The 21,467-nt window shown below is 43.9% G+C and overlaps 1 protein-coding gene and 2 long non-coding RNA genes across 4 annotated transcripts; 1 reads left to right on the top strand and 2 right to left on the bottom strand.

Annotated features, from left to right (window-relative positions):
- Positions 1 to 2,427: 2,427 nt before the first annotated feature.
- LOC5514835 (signal-induced proliferation-associated 1-like protein 1) lies at positions 2,428 to 19,679 on the top strand. Of its 2 annotated transcripts, none has more exons than XM_001634955.3 (23): positions 2,428 to 2,576; positions 4,629 to 5,704; positions 6,250 to 6,401; positions 6,595 to 6,747; positions 6,878 to 6,913; positions 7,117 to 7,192; positions 7,285 to 7,383; positions 7,485 to 7,588; positions 7,709 to 7,866; positions 8,159 to 8,265; positions 8,343 to 8,480; positions 8,704 to 8,861; positions 9,152 to 9,349; positions 9,508 to 9,645; positions 9,879 to 9,994; positions 10,486 to 10,692; positions 10,974 to 11,212; positions 11,469 to 12,340; positions 12,599 to 13,586; positions 17,022 to 17,110; positions 17,484 to 17,509; positions 17,585 to 17,663; positions 18,430 to 19,679. In XM_001634955.3, the coding sequence occupies exons 2-23, from the start codon at positions 4,669 to 4,671 to the stop codon at positions 18,577 to 18,579; spliced, it is 5,319 nt and encodes a 1,772-aa protein (XP_001635005.3). In that variant the 5' UTR covers positions 2,428 to 2,576; positions 4,629 to 4,668; the 3' UTR covers positions 18,580 to 19,679. The 2 variants fall into 2 exon arrangements, with proteins under 2 accessions (XP_001635005.3, XP_032240321.2); XM_032384430.2 differs by lacking the exon at positions 2,428 to 2,576 and adding an exon at positions 2,657 to 3,663.
- LOC116619548 lies at positions 7,590 to 10,567 on the bottom strand. The gene is made up of 4 exons (XR_004296736.2): positions 10,430 to 10,567; positions 9,851 to 9,975; positions 9,522 to 9,636; positions 7,590 to 8,914 (listed from the first exon to the last, which is right to left on the bottom strand). It is a non-coding gene; the product is annotated as an uncharacterized LOC116619548 (long non-coding RNA).
- On the bottom strand, positions 13,592 to 21,125 carry LOC116619550. Its single transcript, XR_004296739.2, has 2 exons — positions 20,446 to 21,125; positions 13,592 to 18,289 (listed from the first exon to the last, which is right to left on the bottom strand). It is a non-coding gene; the product is annotated as an uncharacterized LOC116619550 (long non-coding RNA).
- Positions 21,126 to 21,467: the final 342 nt, after the last annotated feature.

Below are 21,467 nucleotides of genomic sequence, written 5' to 3'. Positions count from 1 at the left end.
ACGTTCCTTACTTTGGTCAAAGAATCAGGGGCACGTACCCTGGTTCCAGATCCTCAAACGTCTCTCTGTTTAGTGGCCAGCGGGGTTCTCTTACTTTCGTCTACATATTTATGATATATATATACGTATATATGTTGTATGCAAAAACGGTAGCAACGAAAAAAGCAGCTTTTTTTCATATGAAGAAACGGTGGCGATATATATTTTGGCAAAATACCGTTTTTTTCATAAGGAAAAAGCGGTATCAGTCAATTGGTACAAAGCAGCTTTTTCATATGAAAATACCGTATTTTCATATGAAAAAACGGTATTTTTCGAAATATATATTTTTGGGAAAATACCGCTTTTTCTTATGAAATTACTGCTTTTTCATATGAAGAAACGGTAGCAATATATATTTTGGCAAAAAGCAGCCTTTTCATAAGAAAATTTCGGTATTTTTCGAAATATATATTTTTGGGAAAATACCGCTTTTTCATATGAAAAAACGGTAGTAGCGATATATATTTGCGACCGAGTGTACACTGGGCCTAGGGTTCAACTAGAGCGATAAGCGGCCTTTGGTCGTTAAGCTCTTGGAAATTCCCGTTTCTTCGCATGTGAAGAAAGCGGCAATCGTTCGAGATGGAAAAGCTTGCTAAGGATTCAATAGTTGTATCTGGAATTATCGCTTGAAGCGAAAAATAATAATATCAAATACACCCGATAGCTTTGCGCTGTTGACCTGCCTCTGTCACCGTCTAGGACTTGTCTCTTCTTCCCACTCATAACAAGGACGCGAACGACGAAGAACAACGCGTAGGGCACAACGGAGGCGAAGACAAGATTCACAACAAGCATGGTCTCCTTGAAACGCCACGCGTCGGACTTCGAGGAGGAATTCTTGCCGTCTTCTACTTCAACATTTTCTTCCCTCAAAAATCTTATGATGGCGATTACGGTGTATATCAGGACGGCATTAGCTACGATGTAGTGCACAAAGGTGCCTACACCGAGGAAGGCAACTTCGAGGGGCGTGTCGTTGGAGAGGTAGCAGTTGACAGTGCATTGGGTTCCTCCGATATCGCGACGCTCAAGCTGTTGGCAGAAACCCAAAGCGACGGCGCGCAAAATAAGCCGATAAACCATGATGCTAGCCAGACGAGCGCCGTGGGGGGAGAAAAAGGGAAAAAGAAGAGAGGGGAAAAGACGCCCTGGCTGCTCTGTAAAAACTGGTATTATTTTTTTCTTTCCTTTTCTCCTTCCTCCCCCGCGGCGCGCTCGTCCGCTTCCGGCTCGCGCTCGTAACGCTCAGCGCTCGTTTCCGCTCAGTACGCCCTGGGTCCCCGAGGATGAGGAGGAGATGGATATACTGCACATAGCCCTCCCTCTTTATTATAATGGCCATGGTGAATTTAAAATAACAATAATTATCACAAAATAATCACTTTTAACGAGAATAATAGACTGAAATACTTCATATATGTATAGTAACACGAAAAACGCGATGAGCAGTTTTTTTTTTTTTTTGGATAAGGGATTTTGAGCATCATGCTTTGACTGGCAGGAGTTTGTTCATAGCTTAGGTCAATCTTGTCGCCTTGGAAGGCCAATCTGCTGGCCGCACATTACCGAGTCACACCACAGGGAGCCCAAGCTCACAGTTAGTGGTTTTTGGGTTTTGTGTGAAATTCACGAAACTCACTGAGCGGTTAGAAGTGATTATTTTAATTACTTCTGTGAATTTTCGTAAAATTCGGTCATCCCTTCCTCATTCAACATATCATATAATATGTTGAATTTCGTATCAGAATCCATTCCTTCATTGTTTATTTCAAAGTTTTCTTGCAAAGTAAGAGTTGTATTTTCCCGAGCAAAAAGTAATTTGAACAAACACCACCCCGGCTGCTCAAGCCACACTTTCATTCTCAAATGGGGGGAGTGTGAGGGATTTGGAACAATTATTTGATTGTTGAATTCATCAACCTGTCAACGAATCTGGAATTACTTTCACTTTTTGTGTAAACTGCTACCCGAAATACTCTCATCAACTCCCTCGGCGACATTATGTTATATGTGCGAATGAGAGTTTATGAGAGTGCTCGGCAATCTCTTATCCCCGTTTGGTCGAGGCTTTTGAATGGGTTTTCGCTTGAGGATGATAGAATGGCCAGAGCTTTGCTTTTCCGTTTCCTTGCGACCCACGTCAGCTTTTCTGGAGAACTGATTCGACGTCATCGAAAGTAATTCTAAGGACGTCATCGACCTTTGGAAAGGATCGAATTTCCGCTGAAAATAATATTTTTATTTGAAAAAAAAAAAATTCTATGACCTTCTAATTCTCCGCGCCGACACCTTTCCTCCCCCTTACTTTTTAGAACTTTATGGGCAAGGAAAAAAAAGAGAGAATTTTCATTATAAATGAAGGGCCTAATCTCCGATAGAATTTTTCTTTCGATTAGTTTACCGCAACGGGCGAACGTGTCCGAAGTTATCACGAACATTTCACGGGAATCGCCCGAGCAAAAAAAAAAAAGAAAAAAAAGCTAGCCAAATCATCACACCAGCTCTCACTCAGCTCACATCTCATAAAATGGGTAAGTAGTGTTTCATCAGACTTGCAAAACAGAAACCAAAACTCACTTCGGTCACTTCACAGTACGATAGTTCAGGGGTGCTCTGCAAGGTCAGGGAACCGTAAAATTTCGGACCAGTGTTTAGTTTTCTGCCATGCGTTTCTTCGGAAAGCTCGTTAAAATTCATGATCACTGACCTATCGTAGAAATCATGAGTAAGAGAAATTTTACCAAGTATACAGACCAGTTTATTGTTTTGAAGTCAGGGGTACACACGTTTGGTGTGATTCAATAGTTTAGGAATTTGAGAAACTTGTGTCACGGCCTCAATTATAGCGCGAAGCCTCGCTTCCAGTTTCGTCGCTCGGTCACAAAACAATCAAGACAGTCTGCTTCGTTTTGCCCCGTTTTCCTCAAAATCTGTTGACTGTCCAAGCCAAAGAAGTGTTGTACTCTACTCAGTTGTGTTGTGTTACTGGCTCGAAGGAATCGTTGGAGTTGGCAGCCGATAAATTCTGCCCTTGTGCCGTGAAAGGTTGTCGCTCGACTTGAGGGATAGCTTCGAACTTATGGAGTGACATATTTCTCCCGAAAAAAGGACAACGGACGCAGCATTCTTCTCTCACTTAACACATTGACCAAAAAGCGTTCATTGTTACCAACTAGGACTCCAAGAGTTGAGCAAGAATTACTCGAAAACCACTCCAGATGGTCAATGCTTGAATTTAATTGGGACATAACGCAAATTTTATATCGAACTCCGGTTAGCTGCCTGCACTTCGCTTTTAACTGTGTACTTAGTTTGGACTGGAAGTCGAAGAATATTATGGCATTATTGTATGGCTTTGGATGTTCCCTTGGAGTCAAGAGCATGAAGATCTAAATCCATGGCTTCAGAGCTCGCCACGGAAGATATTTCATGATTTAGGAACTGTGCTTTTGTGCTGTGCTTTTTCTAGTTCCACCGGAAGCCGAAAATCATGCATGCTGTTCTCGAGTCGAGCGAATATACAACAAATATTCAACGCAGATAGGGCGGAATTCCAGTCATAAATCACTATCTCCTGATAAACTGGCTGATTTGATCCTCAATTATGAGTTTCATAAGGTATTCAGAGTAGAATATACTTGGCTGGCCATTTTACTAGCTTGAGCCGATATAACGTTGTGATTGTTTTTGTTTTGGAGTCGTGTGTAGTTTGGATGCTAGATATATACAACTGTATGGTCCCAAAATACGCGACCTTGCTTTCAAAAACTCGATCCCAAACAAAAGGCGATTGTAAAACGCTTTTTAGTATTCAAACTAAGATCTTAATAGAATGATTATTTGGGCTTTGTCCGTAGAATATTTGAAATATTTGGTGAAATCCAGTCGAACGATGTGCCAATGTGAGTGGTTTTAGCAAATTATTGGAATTTATTTCAGTATTCCTTTTGATTATAAACTGATAAGGTCTCAGCTATCTCCCAGAGACGACCAAGCAAACATTGAAAAATGTAATGCCAAATTCTGTCATCACCAAAAAGCTCTTTTAGTTTTCTCAAACAACCAAATTTCCTGCTTGGAGGTGTAAGGTTTCTGTTAGCTTACGTGTTGTATCAGAACTATATAAGCAAAGCAATGCCAGTTGGCCTTTCATAACCTTTATTACAAATTACTTAAACAGTCTTTTAAGTAGATTTCTTATTATAGTCTGGCTTATCTACCATTTAAAGTTAACAAGAGAACAAACTTCACAAATGATAATTTTTATTATATATCTACTGAATCTCCTATCTGTATTTTGTTGTATATACACATTATCCAGGACAGTCTGGAAGGTCTACCAAGAGTACTTAGTGTATTGACAGTAAGGGTATTTTTTCAATATGCTCTTAGTTGGTAATTTTTCCTTTTTGTCACTCTAATGCTTGTCCAAGTCATTGATTTAAGGGTTTAGGGCAGGTGGGTTTAAATCCTGCTCTGCTCTTAACAGGGTGACAAGTCCTAGCAAGTTTTATTTACCTCCACAGGCTTGTATAATCATTAGTGAGACTATCATTTTAAAGCCTGTGTATTTTACTCCTCAGGAGTCAAGATGACTTGCAGGCCCTGCGGCATAACAACTTTATGTACAATAAAGATGAGGAGTTAAGGCGCAGTACAGGCTCTATATATGGCGGTGACAGTCCAACCAAGAATAGGCCTCCAACAATGCATGTGCGCAGCAATAGTGACCAGAGTGAGATTAACTTTGCACTAAGAGCCAGTGAGATTGAGCCTCGATCACCAACAGGGGAGAGCTTTTTTGCAATTGTTCGCAAGTTTGAGGAGAACATACAAAATGAAAGAACTGTCTCTACTTCCCGGGGAACCCTTCAAGGTTCAGTCGTGGATGGCATTAGGGGCCAGCATGCAGCTACATTTCCCTCTATGGACAAGAAAACTCCAATATTACGACGTAAGAACTCCTTGCGGTCGAACACAACATCATTCTTTAGGAGTAAGAGAGGGAATGATAATTTAAAGGAAGGAGATGCTGATGTTGGCGATGTTCCATTGAGAAAGACTTTTGCTCATTATGATTGTCAAAGCTTAAATGTGAACTTTGATGAACAAATACAGCTACGACTACGGTATGGTGATGGACTCAGGAGAAAGAACACAAGATCTGGAGCATCTGCTGCATCTGCTAGAATCACTGCAGCTACAGTAGCAGATCGCCAGCAAGATGGCTCAAACTCAAGTTTGGATAGACTTGAGGAGATCCCTGACTATGGCGATAACAAATCCAATGAGCTTGTCTTGAGCTGTCCATATTTTAGAAATGAACTTGGGGGCGAGGATGACCTTGACCCTAAGATCAGTCTTACAAGAGACAATCCTGCATTTCAAAATCCTTACAACTCTGCTGACCCTAAGGAGAGAAAGGCCAATGCTGGAAAGCGCAGGTCCACTTTAGATATATTATTGACTGCTTATGATTCTGCCCGTAGGGGAAATTTAAGGACAGGTACAGGAGTAACCATATTAGATAATTCCAAGCCAGAGAGTGGGTCCCTTTATCTTGGCGAAGGTGCTACAACGTCTGATGAGGAAGGCAAAGTGGTGTTTGAGCATGCCGACCACGGGGCTTATTACTATAGGAACTTCTTCGTTGGACAAGGTAATTAGAAAGACAACCTAAAAGCTGGTTTTAGTATCCAGCTCCAATTAAGAACTCCCTTTACACTCCCCCCCCCCCCTTTAGACAAAGTTTGTAAGTTCTACAACTTGCTTAACATTTAATTCTTTGTTATGCAACCTTAACAAATCCAGAATCCTTGTCTTGTTTGGGAATGGTGTTTAGTCAATCAACAGTCTAAACCAATTGATGACTTTCATGTTTTCACTGTTGTATCATAAACCATTTGAATGCACACAGCAGGGGAATTGATTGGTCAAAGTGGTATGATTGACTATGCACTATTCTCAAATGAGAAATGGATCCGAATTCTTGGCCACGTCACAATAAATTCAGCTGTAATTCAAAATTTGAACACAATTTTGTTTGACTTGCATCTGATTGCTTTCTTTAGGTCATCTATAACAGTAGAGTAAGGAGGGGGAAGGGGGGCTTCTAAGGAATCGGATGTGTAACAGTGTTTTTAACATATTAGTACACATTTTCTTGCCAAATAATGACCTAAAGTTTGATGCCTGTCTGAGCAGAGCACCTGACTTATCTGGGAATGGATGACAGACTTGGACCAGTGGCTGTGTCTCTTAAGAGGGAAAAACTGGATGAGAACTCTTCCCTGATAAGGAATGACACAGATGGGGGAACACAGTACCAATATCGCATAATTTGCAGGACCTCGGAGGTAGTTTTACATTATAATACAAAATATTATTCAGTTTGAGAGTTCAGTTCAGTTCAGTTTGGTATAAACATTTTCCTCTACTATCGCTGCCCTACGCTAGAAATGACCTAGCAAGGAAAGTTGTTCTTAAGCTCATTTCTGGCCAGTCATATAGATATTGGCATGTGACACTTGTTAATTCTTTGTTGTGTAGCTTACAACATTAAGAGGTAACATCCTAGAGGAAGCTATTCCATCAACCTCACGGCATGGTACTGCACGAGCTCTTCCTGCAAAGGACATCCTCGAATATGTGGTCCCAGAAATACAACTACCCCAGCTCAAGCTGGCCCTGCCGACAATCAAGGTAACATTCAGAAATAAGAGACTATCACCAATAAGAAAATTTATAATGCATTATTTACTCAAAAAATCTTAAAATGGAATTCTTTTCTAAGGCAAGGTTTTTATTGATAAATATGTTGTAAATACAACAGGTCCCAGAGCAGTTGATGAAGCTGGACGAGCAGGGGGTAAGTATGGTAGTAAAGTTGCAATGAATTTAGCCTGTTGATTTCTGCGACTTATCCTCTAAAAACCGCTTGGCACAGATAAATAAATACAGCCTGTGCATGGATGTTTTGCAATCCAATTAGAATGCTTGCTTTGTTATTGAGCCACTATGGAAATATTAAAGAAATATTTGATTAGCTGTATTCATTTTTGTGGTTTATAGATGACTAATCAGTACAAGGTTGGAATCCTCTATTGCAAAGCTGGGCAATCAACTGAGGAAGAGATGTATAATAACCGTGAGTAATCATAGATTTGTATATCACTCTTGTGAAATACTGCTATATGTTTTGGTTCTCATTTTTGGCATTATTTTTTTTTGCTTATGTAGAAGTTTCAAGTCCTGCGTTTGATGAGTTTCTTAATTTGATCGGCAAGAAGGTCAGACTAAAAGGCTTTGATGGTTACCGAGCACAGCTAGATAATAGGAGTAAGTTAGTTGCCTCTTTCATTACCATTTTTACTACCATTATTGATGTTATTTACTTGTTTTTTATGATGGTGTATAACGAAAATTTTTGTTTACAACAGACGATTCGACTGGTGAATATTCTGTCTACACCAAATTTAACAATCGTGAAATCATGTTCCATATTTCAACATTGTTGCCATGGACACCAAACAATAAACAACAGGTAGAAATAGATTTATTTTATTTGTTATATTATTATTATTCTCTAGGATGATGTTTACTACCGAAGATTATAGAATGGTGTTGTACTGTAACGAATCTTTATGTCTAATCTGAATTTCAGCTTTTGAGAAAGCGCCACATCGGCAATGACATTGTCACTATAGTATTCCAAGAACCTGGAGCACTGGCGTTCACACCCAAGAACATCCGCTCACACTTTCAACATGTGTTCATAGTCATCCGAGTGTTCAACCCCTGTAGCGACAACACATACTATAGGTAATTGTCTCATCACATAAGTACAAAAGGCAGCATTGATGCATAGATCCATACATGTGACATGGCTATAGACATGATTTGATGAAAGCGACAAATGTGTATTCTATTTCATCAAGTCGGCCACTTGCATACATTTGTTGCTTTCAATCATCTATGAATCATGTGCTGTTATTGAGAAAGTATTATTACACAGTTCTTTTGAATAGATGTATGTAGAAAAACTAGGTGTTCTGTCTAGGCTTTATAGGAAGAGGGAAATAAATCAACATTGTTTGTATATTTTTTCAACAAGGGTGGCAATGAGTCGCTCTAAAGATGTCCCGCCTTTTGGACCTCCGATACCAGCCGGGCCTAAATTTGGCAAGCAGAAGGCATTTGCAAACTTCCTTTTGGCAAAAAGTAAGAGCTTGTTTCTCTTCTCTTTATTATTACCTCTGTTTTCTTTTATTTTCATTAGCATAATTTTGTTTTTTAAGTAATAAATGCTGAGAATGCTGCCCATAAATCCGAGAAGTTTAGTGCTATGGCAACCAGAACTAGGCATGAGTACCTTAAAGACCTGGCGACAAATTACATCTCAGGAACCACCCTAGACTCAGGAACTAAATCATTTGGTAAGTTCATTCATCATGGCAAGGAATTTAGCTTTGCACAATATTGTTAATATTTTTCCCCAATGATAACTATATACAAGACATATGCATATTAGATAATAAAAGAGTGATAGATAAAGCATATATAGGTAAGGAAACTGCTTCATGATTACAGAGACTCTATTTTACTAAGAAAATCTGTTACAAAAATGATTATTTATTTGCTTGATCTGTTGAACTGTAGGGAAGTTCTCTTTGTCAAGCAAAAAGAAAGAGAAGATTCACCCTCCGATTTGTCCTGAGATTGTGTGCCGTGGAGGCCTGGCTTGGCATGTGCAGGTGGAAGACTACAGGAACTCAACCATGATTGAGTGTGTGATGGCCATCTCTGCCGACACTCTAGTAAGCGCAGCAGAACCCCATTATGACACTGTAAACCTTGGTGATGGTGATGACTACCATGTTAGAAAACAGTCATATTAGCACTGCACAGTAGCACTGCACATCACACAAGCACTGTATGTAATAGAAATGTGGACAACAGTCAATATTAGCACTGTAATACTGCACAGAGGAGCAGACCAAAAATCCTGTAAAGAAGGGGTGAATTAGAGGCTCCAGAAATCAATCATCTATACAGTACAGTACATTCATAATGCTATTTCTTGACAATTATCATACATGCATTGCAGGTGTTGGTTGACTCATCCACCAAGGAAACACTGTTTAGTGTCCCCTGCAAGGCTATTATTGGCTGGACTGCACTCTCAGCCAGTATTAAGGTGTTTTATGGTAGTGGAGACTGCTTAGTGGTCAATATTCCCACATACGAGTCAGATGACTTGCCTGAGATTGTACGTCGGCTTGGTGCTGTCACCATTGGTTGCCAGGTAAAGTGTTTAATTCATACTTGCTTTATTTCATGTCTTTGTGACATGAATAAAAAGTTGTACCTGCAATGGTACCTGTGGGAGTTCTATTTATGACTAAGATTATACTGTAAAATGTCTGTATTTTATCTAAATGTTGTGCAATTCTTTCCTTTCAGACTCAGACACTTACTCTACGCCGTAATGTTCATGGACAGCTTGGGTTCCATGTGCAATACGAGGGTCTTGTTGCAGATGTTGAGATGGGCGGATATGCCTACCAGGCTGGGTTGAGACAAGGCTGCAGACTGGTGGAGGTTGGTTTAAAGATTTATATACTTAAAATGTGTTAATATGATAATATGTAATTAGAAAAAAATATATGGCAAAAAGAAGAAAAGTGTAGAATCAGCATTTCTATATTCTTAAAATCTATTGGAGCTAAATCAGTCAATTTAAATTTCCAGTCTTACTCTTTCCTATGCATATATATCGTCAACATATCCAATTGTACAAATTTACCTTTATTGAAATTGACCTTTATCTCTAGATCAATGGCATGATTGTGGCAACACTAAGCCATGACCAGATGATAGACATTCTGCGCAAACCGGGCTCTGTCACGGTGGTGGTTGTTTCTCCTCTTCCTAGCGGGAAGCCCAGGAAGTAAGTACTTCAGTAATGGAGAGAAAAGTGCAAGCTAGTACCTCCTGTGTCCCTACTTTCCTTTTCTCTACATACAAAAAGAAAATGAGCGATACAGAAAGCTCTGTGCAGTAAGTCAGAATTTTTCTGTGAGTGTATCAGCTAGAGCACCACTCAATAACTATTTTGTACATATATCTGTCAAACTCCAGACCTAAAAAAAACTAGTCCTGTGCTTTTTGAGCATGTCCTGATCTTGTATCTTCCAGGCAAGATATTATTTCATACCCAAAACCTTTTTATTTCCAATTCTATAGTTCCTGACCACCATGAAGTGGACTCCTTGTTAATTCTAATTCTGTGATGACTGGCCACCCTCTGATATGTTATCATTGCATACAGTACCTGGACACCTTGTTAATTTTAATTCTGTGGGTCCTGCACATTCTTCAGTACCTGGATCTGTGGCTGTTTGTCATTGCACATATCCGAAATCTCACTCTGTTCTGTAGGGGTGTTCAGCAGTCCGGTCAGCAGTACTGGTGGTCCGCTCGATCATCCACCACCACAATATCCTCATACAGTGGCAGCTTTTCCTCAGTTGGCGAGGAGCATGATACACGTGAAGTCAAGGCTCCTAAACCCCTGTCAGCACTAGGACGACCTGGTGCACCTTGGCCGGGAAAGCCTGGGGATGAGACATCTACATCTAGTGGGAGGTTAGTAGAACAAGTCAAAGGATCTAACTATTTCCCAAACATAAGAGTTACACCGTGAGAAAACAATGGGAACAAATTTATCAATGTGCCACTGTAGTATTCACAAGATTTGAATTATCTGCTATTGATCATGACATGCTCGATTTGTAGGGATTTGTTGAAAGCGTGTAAACAGATATTTTGCTAATTTTCCTTGAGTTGATGCATGAGTTGATGATGTGTCCCCGTGTATGTCAGAATTCAAAAAAGTGAGATGCTATCGACACATTTTTCCATTACAGCTCTGTTCTGGCTGCCATCTCTAACCACAAAAACAGTGGCTCAACATCATCGGCCACAGAGAGCTCACTTACGCTGAATGATGACACACGTACCCAGGCCCTCAACTATGGGTCAGCATACACCGTGAACACGCAGAATCCACCAGAGACTGGGACCAACCCACTGTCCAGCCAGCACTCTGGGTCAACAAGCTCCACGGAAAACTCCATTTCTAACCATACGCGGCCAATGTGGAGAGGTAAAATCCAGTGAAATATCAATATGCCACAGTGTGTTTTCACAGGAGCCCAATTATTAGGAAAATGGCCCTTAGAAGCGGGTTAATCCACAACAAGTCACTAGGGTGATATAGGGTGGCTTATATTTCTTCTGAAAAGCCTGGAAGACAAATATTTTTGTCCTGATCATTGGCTATTGTCTCCTCTCTCTCATCGGACATAGTCGCTGCAAACTGATCTTTAAGGTTTCCCGGACCCTTTTGCTTGTAATTCCAGGTGTCGCTCCAGTCGACACGGACGTCACCCCAGGGGTCACCCTAAAAGCACCTACCTCTAAAGGCACACTGTACGTGATCGCAAGTGGACCCCAGTCCCCGTCCCTCACAAGCCCCAAAACGCCTGACATCCCCATATTCGGAAGCACTTCCCAGCGTCCTGAGCGGCACTGGAGAGCAGTCGTCAATGAGCAGGGGGAGGTGGTGATGTCGGAAGGTGAAGGGGAGAGAGGAGTGGTGCCACAGGCCAACGGGGTGGGGCCTCCAGCCCAGCAAGCTGCGCGAGGCGACATGGTGCCATTCAAAGAGACAAGCCTGGGAGCCGTAGTCACCACCACAAACACCTACAAGAAGCAGAGCTTCGAGGAAATCACCGAAGCCTCCATGACGGAGACTGTGGACAAGATAGAAAAGGCATTTGGCTTTAAGACTCCTAAAGCGACAGACACTCCAATCAAGGCGCATGACTATGGCCAGTTTGAGAGATCTGCAAGTCTAAGACGCAGTAACCGCAGCCCAAGGAGCTCAGCAGAGGACGTGAATCGTGTTAAAACGGCAGCTAATAGCTTAGGCAGGAAGGCTAGTGCCAGCGAGAGACCTTCCCCTGACGCACATAGAGGACCGTCAGACCCTCGCGGACCGTCAGACCCTCGCAAACTGAGCAATGGAGCAGCTGAACGACCTTCTGGAGAGCTTCGCCATAGCAACAGCAATACAGAGCATTCCGGGCTTGTGATCCATCATGAGGTGAAGAAAGAGCATGCGCGAACTTTGTCAGCGGAAGAACTCGAGGTGCAGCTTATCCTGGAAGAGTTGCAGCAGGCCGAGCGGGACCTGGGTGCCTCGGAGGGGCGGGTGCAGACTGTTGTAGAGGTAAGTCTCGCCGGGGTGATGTTGGAGATGGCGATGATAAAAATGGTGATGGTAATAACTGATCGTGATAGTGGTGCCGAATGTGATGGCGGTTATGATGGTAGCGACGATGGCGGTGATGGTGGTTATGGTGGTAGCGACGGTGGCGGTGATGGTGGTTATGGTGGTATCGACAGTGGTGGTGATGGTGGATGTGATGGTGGTATCGACGGTGGTGGTGATGGTGGATTGCAGCTGATGGTACTCCTTGTTGTCCAGGTAACCCGTAACAAGGATGACGTCATCCTCGAGAGTAGCCAGAAGCCGAAGGAGGTCGACCAGCGCCTTGTCGCGCGCAACAATCTAATCGAGCGCATAGAGAGCCAGCGCCATGCCCTCGCCAATGAATCAGTGGAGGGCGTACGAATCTACCACGCCAAGAGCCGCAGCACCCCCGCCGACATTACCAAGCCTGGCTACAGTGCCGCACGCCAGCAAAAGTACGCCTCATCGCAAGACGACATCACTGGTCGCGTGCGCCAGGAGCGGGAGAGGATTGAGCAGCGGAAGTCACAGTCGATACGGGACTTGGGCGATCATCGGTACAGCGCTAGACGACGACGCTCCGAGCAAACGCCGGACAGACCAAACGGGCCCGATGCCACGCCGTCTCCGCGATCTGTGAAACCTGTAGTGCGGTCCGAGCGTAGGATTAAGCTGTCGCAGTCTGGGCCGAGCTCGGAGATGACGGAACAAAAGGCTCAGACTCTGCCGAGATGTAAACCGAACCGACGCCGACACACCACGAAGCAGCCGTCAGAAAGCGACTCCTCCGACGAGGATCCGAGGCTTACCACGAGAGACCGCACTCGGGATGTGTCTCGCACCGCCGCGGCAGTGCTGTTACCCGAGAAATCCCGCAAGGGCTCGAGTTTGCCTCGTGACGGGGATTCCGGGCGCACGAGTGACAAGCACCCGCCGCCGCATCTTCGTGGCGCGCGCATCACAAGGCTCAAGTTGAGTGCGAGCGAGGAGCCGGAAGATTCACTGGTCGAGCAGACATCTCGACTGCTGTCGGCGACCGAGGACTCAGCGGGACCGAAGCCCTCGATAGTGATTCAAGAGGACGTACTTCACTCGCTAACACAAGCCACCGACCTGCTTGCGAGTCAACGGCCGACCAGAGACGAGAGGGCGAGAGACCGCTCCCGCCACAGCAAGGATTCCAAGACAGATAAGGCCATGGCTAAGGTCAAAGCGCACGCTAGTAAGTAACAGAATCGTGTTTAATAGTTGTACAGTACGGGCCGATACCATGCTATGGCAAGGCTCAAACTATTTCTGTCACTATTTGCTGTAGTACAGCTGCAACAAATAGTGACAGAATCGTGTCGAATAATTTGGCAGTGCGAGCCGATAACATGCTAGAGCACGGCTCAAATAGTGCATCTTGGTACTTTCCTAGATATGATTTTTTATTAATTTGTAAAAACACACTATGATGTTGATAGACGACTGTGGAAAGCAACACCATCGTTCGGCTTAGATGAGACAGTATTCAACAAGCACTTTACTCTCACATCTCGAGTATTTCTGTATCGAGTATTTCCCTTGCACTCTCCAGTCACAAATATTTCCTCGCGTTTCCTGTGAGCTATTTTGTCCAGTGACTCATCCATTGTTCTGTCGTTTATTGGGTCGTCTATCTTGATGTCTATCTTGAGACGCTGTCCTTTGATGCTCTCGTTTAGCTATTATCTGCGGCTGTGGTCACGTCTGTGACACTTGTTATCTGTCTGTACTAGAGTGGTGCTCCAGTATTCGTCACACCGACCACGTCACGCAAGGTCTGAAAGCATTTTCACGCAAACATGCCTCGTCACGTAGTTCTCACGCACCTCCTTTAGATTTCCACAAAGCTTTAAAGTTTTACTTTCGTTCAGCGAGCACATGTGAAGGCATTCTGAGCATGAAATGCTTCATATGTCGTGGGAACCTCAAACACAAAATAACGGATGGTATAATATTGGTTGTTTGCGCTTGCCTTGGTCAAGTTCCAGTTGATCGCGCTTCTCAAACCTTTCTCCCACGACACTGCTAGTCCATGTTGTGAGTAGTGAGACCATTCTCTCTGGGTTCGTATTGCCTACACTTTCTCCGGGATTTTATCGTTGTTTGGCGTTCCTAGCAAGTGATAAACAGCTCGCCGTAGAAATTCGCTGCAAGCTAGCGAGTGCAAGGGTCACAGTACAGGGAGATTCCCAAAAGATCTAACAAAACGCGATGCCGAAGAAATCATACGCAGTAAACAAAGACTCCCGTGCACGATTTCCCGAAGGTAAAGGAGCGAATGCTGGAGTTATTAACGATATTTACAACAACTATTCGAATAATTTCCTTTGCTCGGTCGCTTTTATTTCTAGTCGCATTTTTTTTCCTATAGCTTCTAGCGCTCCTATTTCTTGAGCAAGTCACCACAGCAGAAGCATAAAGTCACTGTACAGTTTTCATTGTACGATTGTACGGTTTGCCAGTTAGTGTAGCCGTTTAGCGCATACACTCGCCTGTAATAAGCTCGCGTGTAATATCCCGCATGCGATAGTGTGACGGCTCCTGATCACGACCTTCATAACGTCTGTAGGTATCGATGTTTCCTAACAAACTCGCATGTAATAACTTAACTCGCATGCGATAGTGTGGCGGCTCCTGATCACGACCTTTATAACGTCTGTAGTTATCGATGTTTCCTCCTTAGACTGGCTGTAACGTCTGTAGTTTTCGATGTTTCCTCCTTAGACTGGCTGTAACAAACTCGCATGTAATAACTTACACTCGCATGCGATAGTGTGACAGCTCCTGGTCACGACCTTTAAAATGTCAGTAGTAAGACTGGCTGGATATTGTTTTCTTGATAGCGTCAAAGTCTAGACTTACAATCTACGAACTGTAATCCGTTTTTATCTCTGTACAGAATTTTTTTGTTTTAAGCACATGAAAATTCGTTCTGTCTTTTGATAATTGCAGCTTTTTTTTCACAGTCAAGACGATCTTACGTACATGTTTTGGTTACATCAATATCCCATGATATTGCCGTTGATATTGAACCAATCTACTATCGCCTTCGTGCATCTACCGTTACTTTATTTGGAGCGCAGGGTAGTTTGTAGATGGATGTCGTGACTGGGCTGATAAGCTTCGCTAATCCCTCTAGTGAGCTCTGTTTATTCAAGGATTACCACCTTTGAATGAGCAAACACTTTTTGCTCAATAAACAAATAATGGGTGGGCTATAGAGCGCGCAATTCGCTCTTCGTGGTGCACTGAAATGCTAGAATACCAATGGTCGCCACTCGGTATAAGATCGTTTGATTGGCGCCGAGGCGTCCTCTGATGGGCAAGTCTTCTGTGAGTTGTACACGCTTTGGTTGTTGCTCTTGGAATGCTAGGCGACGGTTCAGTATCTACGGGCCGTTGTCACCGAGTCGATAGTCACCCAGAGCTTGCTACCAAGCAACACACAAGTAAGAATAGTGCCCGAAGCGCCAAGCATCGCACAAATAAGTAAACTAGACAATTGAGTATAGTACCCGAAGCACCAAGTGAAAAACAAGTTAGAATAGTGTCCGAAGCGCCAAGCAACGCACAAATAAGTAAACTAGACAAATGAGTATAGTACCCGAAGCACCAAGCGAAAAACGAGTTAGAATAGTGTCCGAAGCGCCAAGCAACGCACAAATAAGTAAACTAGACAAATGAGTATAGTACCCGAAGCACCAAGCGAAAAACGAATTAGAATAGTGCCCGGAGCGCCAAGCAACGCACAAATAAGTAAACTAGAAAATTGAGTATAGTACCCAGAGCACCAAGCGAAAAACAAGTTAGGATAGTACCCGAGGCGCCAAGCAACGCACAAATAAGTAAACTAGACAATTGAGTATAGTACCCGAAGCACCAAGCGAAAAACAAGTTAGTATAGGAGCTCGCCACCAGGGCCAAACAGCCATGCCAACATATTTTATTCTAAAACTCCTGAAAATGTAGCAGACCAAGGTTACAATATTAAATAGGGAAGATCTAGACTGACCGAGAGTCTTCCGTTTCCTCATTGGATTCTCTTTAGCGATATAATAGATATTTCTGATTTAAAGGAGCGTTTTCACTATAATTATGTCTGAGTAAACTAACTGACTTAATGCTTTATCTCATCTAATAACTGCAAGTCAGAGCGCCTTGGCAATGTAATGCATTCTTCTATATTTATAACTACGTAATTGCTGTGATCTAATCTGCCCCAGTCTCTCGCGGCCATGTAGCGAACTCGAACTCCGAATGAGCATGTAAACATACATTTACTTGTTTACCTCGGGGCAGACCCCACCAAACCGCGGCTTTGTAGGCTAACGTTGCCTACTGGACATTCCCGACACGACAGCAAGTAACAAAAGCAAGTCAGAGGCATGTCATCTTTTCCGTTCTTGGTCTGTGGCCACTACTAATACTGTATTTGCAAATTTAAAACTTTATTATTCTAAAAAGATATCTCTTGAAATTTGGTGAAACTTTTGTATTTTATCAGCATATACCAGAATATCGCTTTTTAGTGAGACATATTTCCAGAATATCGTTTTTTAGGGAGACTATCTGTATTATGACAGTTCGCTTAACACCCACTCAAAAAGGCAATCTTTCCTATATTTTTCAGGTCGTGGGAGATCACATGGACCACACAAATTCCACATACCCGTCGTACCGCGGCGACATAGCTTCGATGATCGAATCTTCGCGCGTACGGTAAGGGTGCACACAGGTATCCCAAGCTATTTATTAGCATCCTTGCACACCTACACGGTAAGCGTTGCACACAGGTAACCCAAGCTATGTTTTCGCATCCTTGCACACCTACACGGTAAGTGTTGCACACAGGCATCCCAAGCTCAAGGTCCTATATATACCTACGACACAGGTTTCCCAAGCACTCTAATCGTTCGGATATTTGTCTTTATTTTATTATTATCTTTGTGTTCGTCGAGCACTGTCATTGTGCCGGGGACAGCATCAATCCGTTCTTTAACCCGCGTCTCTACCCTCTGTACTATTGGAAATATCTCATTGTTTGTTTGGTTCTTATAACAAACAGATCTAACGCTTTTTTTCTCATTCGCAGGCGAGCAGACCTCCGGGCCGTGAAAGGTGCGTGCGTCTGGTTATTTGTGTCCTTCTCCGCCTTGATGAATGAAACAAATTTATATTTTGCTTGCCCCACAGCTCCCTGACACGAGAAAGCATTGGCCGCGAGGCGGAACTGGAAATGAAGCTAGCTATCGTTTCAAATGCTCTGATGAAGGTATGTCCAACAGCAGATCTAGGGGGGGGGGGGGTGTCTAAGCCCCCTCTTGGGTTGCCAAGGGAAAATGTTATGTTCGAAAATTCCCTACAGGATTTTCCTATTAAATGTATACCCCCACCACATCCAACCCCAATCTCAGAAACATAGATTTAGAGCTCCCAAGACACTTTTATTAGTGTTCAATTTATCTATAAACATAACCTACGACTCTTTGGGGACCAAAAAGTCAATGTAAAGAGATAATTTGTATTCTTCCATTGAAATAGGTCAAACCTCCCTCTAAGCAAAACGCTAGACCCGCCCCTGACGCATTTTGCCCACAGACTGGCTAACGAACGAACATAAAAGGAGACTGGAAAGCTCGATTCTATGACTCAGTGCCAACCTTCTTTTAAACTTTTAGTTGTTGCACAACGTTTTGTGGCTTTTTCTTGTCACAATATGGGGACGAAACCGGTAGGGCTACTCAACAACTTCATTAGCGCTAGCCAAACTGGACATTACTCTTTGTTTGAATTTCGGAGCACCGAATACGGTACCTCCCCTCCCACAGCTTCCAGAGCAACGGCAACCTGAAACAGAGGACTTCAGTTCGCGTGATCCAGCAGTTACGACTTCTTTCACTGGAAAAAAAAAACCGTTAAACTTTCGGATGCCATCAGTCGTGCAGAAACGTTAAAGCTCCTTAATCTCTATACACCCCCATTGCCTCTTGAAAAGCACTGTCAGACATCGTACTGAATGTCAGATTTTATGATCGCAGGAGGGCGAGGAGAGACAGAAAATGGAAACAGAGCTCAAGCGCCTACACCGGGAGAACCGACGCCTTACGGAAGACCTCCGAACAGCTTCGGGGCAGCTCCGGAAATTCACCGAATGGTTCTTTCGGAATGTCGACCAAGGCCACTCTTAGTAATACGTGATACGGTAGATATTCGAATTGCGAATAGTTATAAGAAAGGCAAGACTATTGAGGTCGTCAATTATACGTGTCTCGTCGATCTTTCGTCGATGTCTCGTCGATCATGCGATGTCTCGTCAATTACACGATGTCTTGACTGACGCGAGTCGTCTGCCTGTTCGGGGTCGTTGCCTTTTGACTTCATCCCATAATGAAAAGGCTTCAGAGGACATCGCGTCTAAACAAAGGTTTTGTCACTCTTTAGACACTCGTTTTGTTATCCCTGGGGGAATTGGACTATTTCTACATTTAACGTAGCCAAAAATAAACCTGTTTCGATGTACACTTTCTTCGATAAACGTTCAACCGTCGATGCGTATTTTACCATATTACGCTTGTCTGACTCCGTTGAAGATTTGCAAATGCTGATTATGCGAATTGAATTCTCCCTGGTTTTTCACCTTAAATACGATGAATAAGGTTACCGCGAGCGCAAGGCAAAACTCGAGAGAATGTACATGATTTATCTGTACAAGCGTATTGGAAATAGGGTGTATACGATTTGTTTGTCTTGAGCATTTGTTTCAGCGCAAGGATAATAGAAATATTCAGAAGATTAAATTATTATTGCTATCAGCCCCGCCCTGAAGCTATTCACGACAATCAGATCATAAAGTGGTCTAGTTATCAATTTCAAAAGAACCTTTATATAACGTACATATGTAATATTGGAATAAGCGGACACTTTTTCGTATTACTCGCGATTATTCGCATTATCCAATTCTTTTATTTTTATGTGCCTTCGCGATAGTATAAGCGAGCTGTCATCGGACTAGTGCCATACAAAATCTTTTTGCAATTGGGAAAGAATAACAAATACCGTTTAATTACTCGAGACAATCTTTTTATATGCAAAAACCGTGAATCTTCTAAAAGGGACTATTTTTAACTTGAGGAATAAAACAAAGCAATTTTTTATCAATATATTTGGGTACATCTGAGTCCTCAATGTGAACTGCAGGCTATTTTAGAATTTCTAACCTTATGAAATGAAGGTTGGTATGTAGTGTATGTTGTGTTGGAAGAATAATAAATTTTTACTTTACTCCTAAGAGTTTGTGTTTTACCCAGCGTTTTGGGGCTAGTTTCCATATGGCCGCACCAAACGCACTGAACAGTGTACAGGCAACTCGCTCGATTGCCTGGGGTAATTTTATCCTGAAGGGTCTCGCCCCGCCGAACGATTTTCGGCGGGTGGGCGTCGGGAGGGCGTGGCGAGCTTGTCGTGACGTTCTGCTATCCGGCATATTTAAAGCCCGGAAGCTACAAGATAGGCGATTCCACATATACGCATGCGCATACACACACCCAAGCCAGACACGCACCCACGCACCCACGCACGCCAGACACACCCGCGCACACGCACCCACCCACGCCAGACACGCACACGCTTACCTTTTTGGGACTTATCCGTCTGCCCCGCTTACACAGAGATACAAACACGGGGGGGGGGGGGGGACTAGGGGGTTTCAGTGAAACTAGTGGGAGGCGCGAATCGCCGCTCCGGGCCTCCCAGCCCGCTTTCAGTGAAACGAGTGGGAGGCGCGAATCGCCCCTCCGGGCCTCCCAGCCCCACTCCAGGCTGGGGACTTTCGGTGACGCGTAGATTAATAATTAATCTACGTCGGGGCCACTTCGCGTAGATGGATACTTAGCAGAAGTAGGTCTACGCAAAACACGCTCCGCGTAGATGGTTAATCTATGTCGGGGACGTGTGCTAGGGCCGTGAAAACGAGGAGGGCCGCCGACCTACGGAGCCGTTTTTCGGCCGTAAATTCAAAGCCGCTGGCGTGGCGTTTAAACCTGAGTTTTACTCACGTGGTGCTTGAATTGCTCCCAATCCCCCAGTTTGGTCGTTCAATTATTCATGGCTTCGAACTTCTCTCGGGATTTCTCTGCTAAAGCAGCGATGATAGGGCGATGCCATTGAGGGATTCGAACGAATACCGTCGTGTGTTCTTTTTATCGAACGCTCGATCACCGGCCACGGGTCTACGATCTATGGCAGTCCTTGTTTGCCACAGAAGCCTCCTGTTTCCGAAATACAGTTTCAGAGGCGGTCGAACTCTTTAAGGCTCCATCTACGAAGCTTTCCCCTCGGTTGTTACTGAAAGTTTCCAGCCAAGCACTTTAGATCTGATCCCGTGTTTGAGTCGAGCCGCCATCTTGGATAATTGAGCTTGGTACTTCATGACATACGTTTTTAAGGGCTTTGTGGCTCGCACTCTAATAAATGAAGCTGTTATGAAGTATCATGGCTACATTTTTCCAATGATGCAGTTCGAACCCCCAAGGACTTGCAATTAGACATCCGTATGTCCTGTGGTATACCGAGCGTTCGAAGGATGAAGTGGGGAAAGGATTATTGCGGGTGGCTAAGGGTCGGCCACGCAAACACGTGCGGCCGGAGGTGCATGGACACCTACTGCAAGGTGCACCTCCAAAGGCTCCGTAAGGGCAGCCCCCTCCCCGTGCTGTGCAGGATCTGCGGCATAGGGACTCGGTTGAAGACGCGGTTGTGCCGCCCCTGCGGAGCGAATCGTGAAGGGCAGAGGATGCGCGGCGTCGAGAGGCGCGCTCGGAAATGGTTCGCACTCGTCCTGTCTGACATCGCAGCCCGCGGTACGGGCATTAGAGACTGGGTGGCACAAGGCATACCCAAACGCTCGTCCTGTCCGACACCGCGGCCAGCGGTACGGGCGTCTAGAGACTGGGTGGCACAAGGCATACCCAAACACTCGTCCCGCCGGCTGTGGTACGGGCAATTAGAGATTGGGTGGCACAAGTCATACCCAAACACTCGTCCCGCCGGTTGTGATACGGGCAGTCGGAGACTGGGT

The sequence above is a fragment of the Nematostella vectensis genome, chromosome 2 (genome assembly GCF_932526225.1).
Source record: "Nematostella vectensis chromosome 2, jaNemVect1.1, whole genome shotgun sequence".
NCBI lineage: Eukaryota > Metazoa > Cnidaria > Anthozoa > Actiniaria > Edwardsiidae > Nematostella > Nematostella vectensis.
The sequence above is the reverse complement of the archived record's forward strand: the minus strand, read 5'-3'. Positions and strand labels throughout refer to the sequence as shown.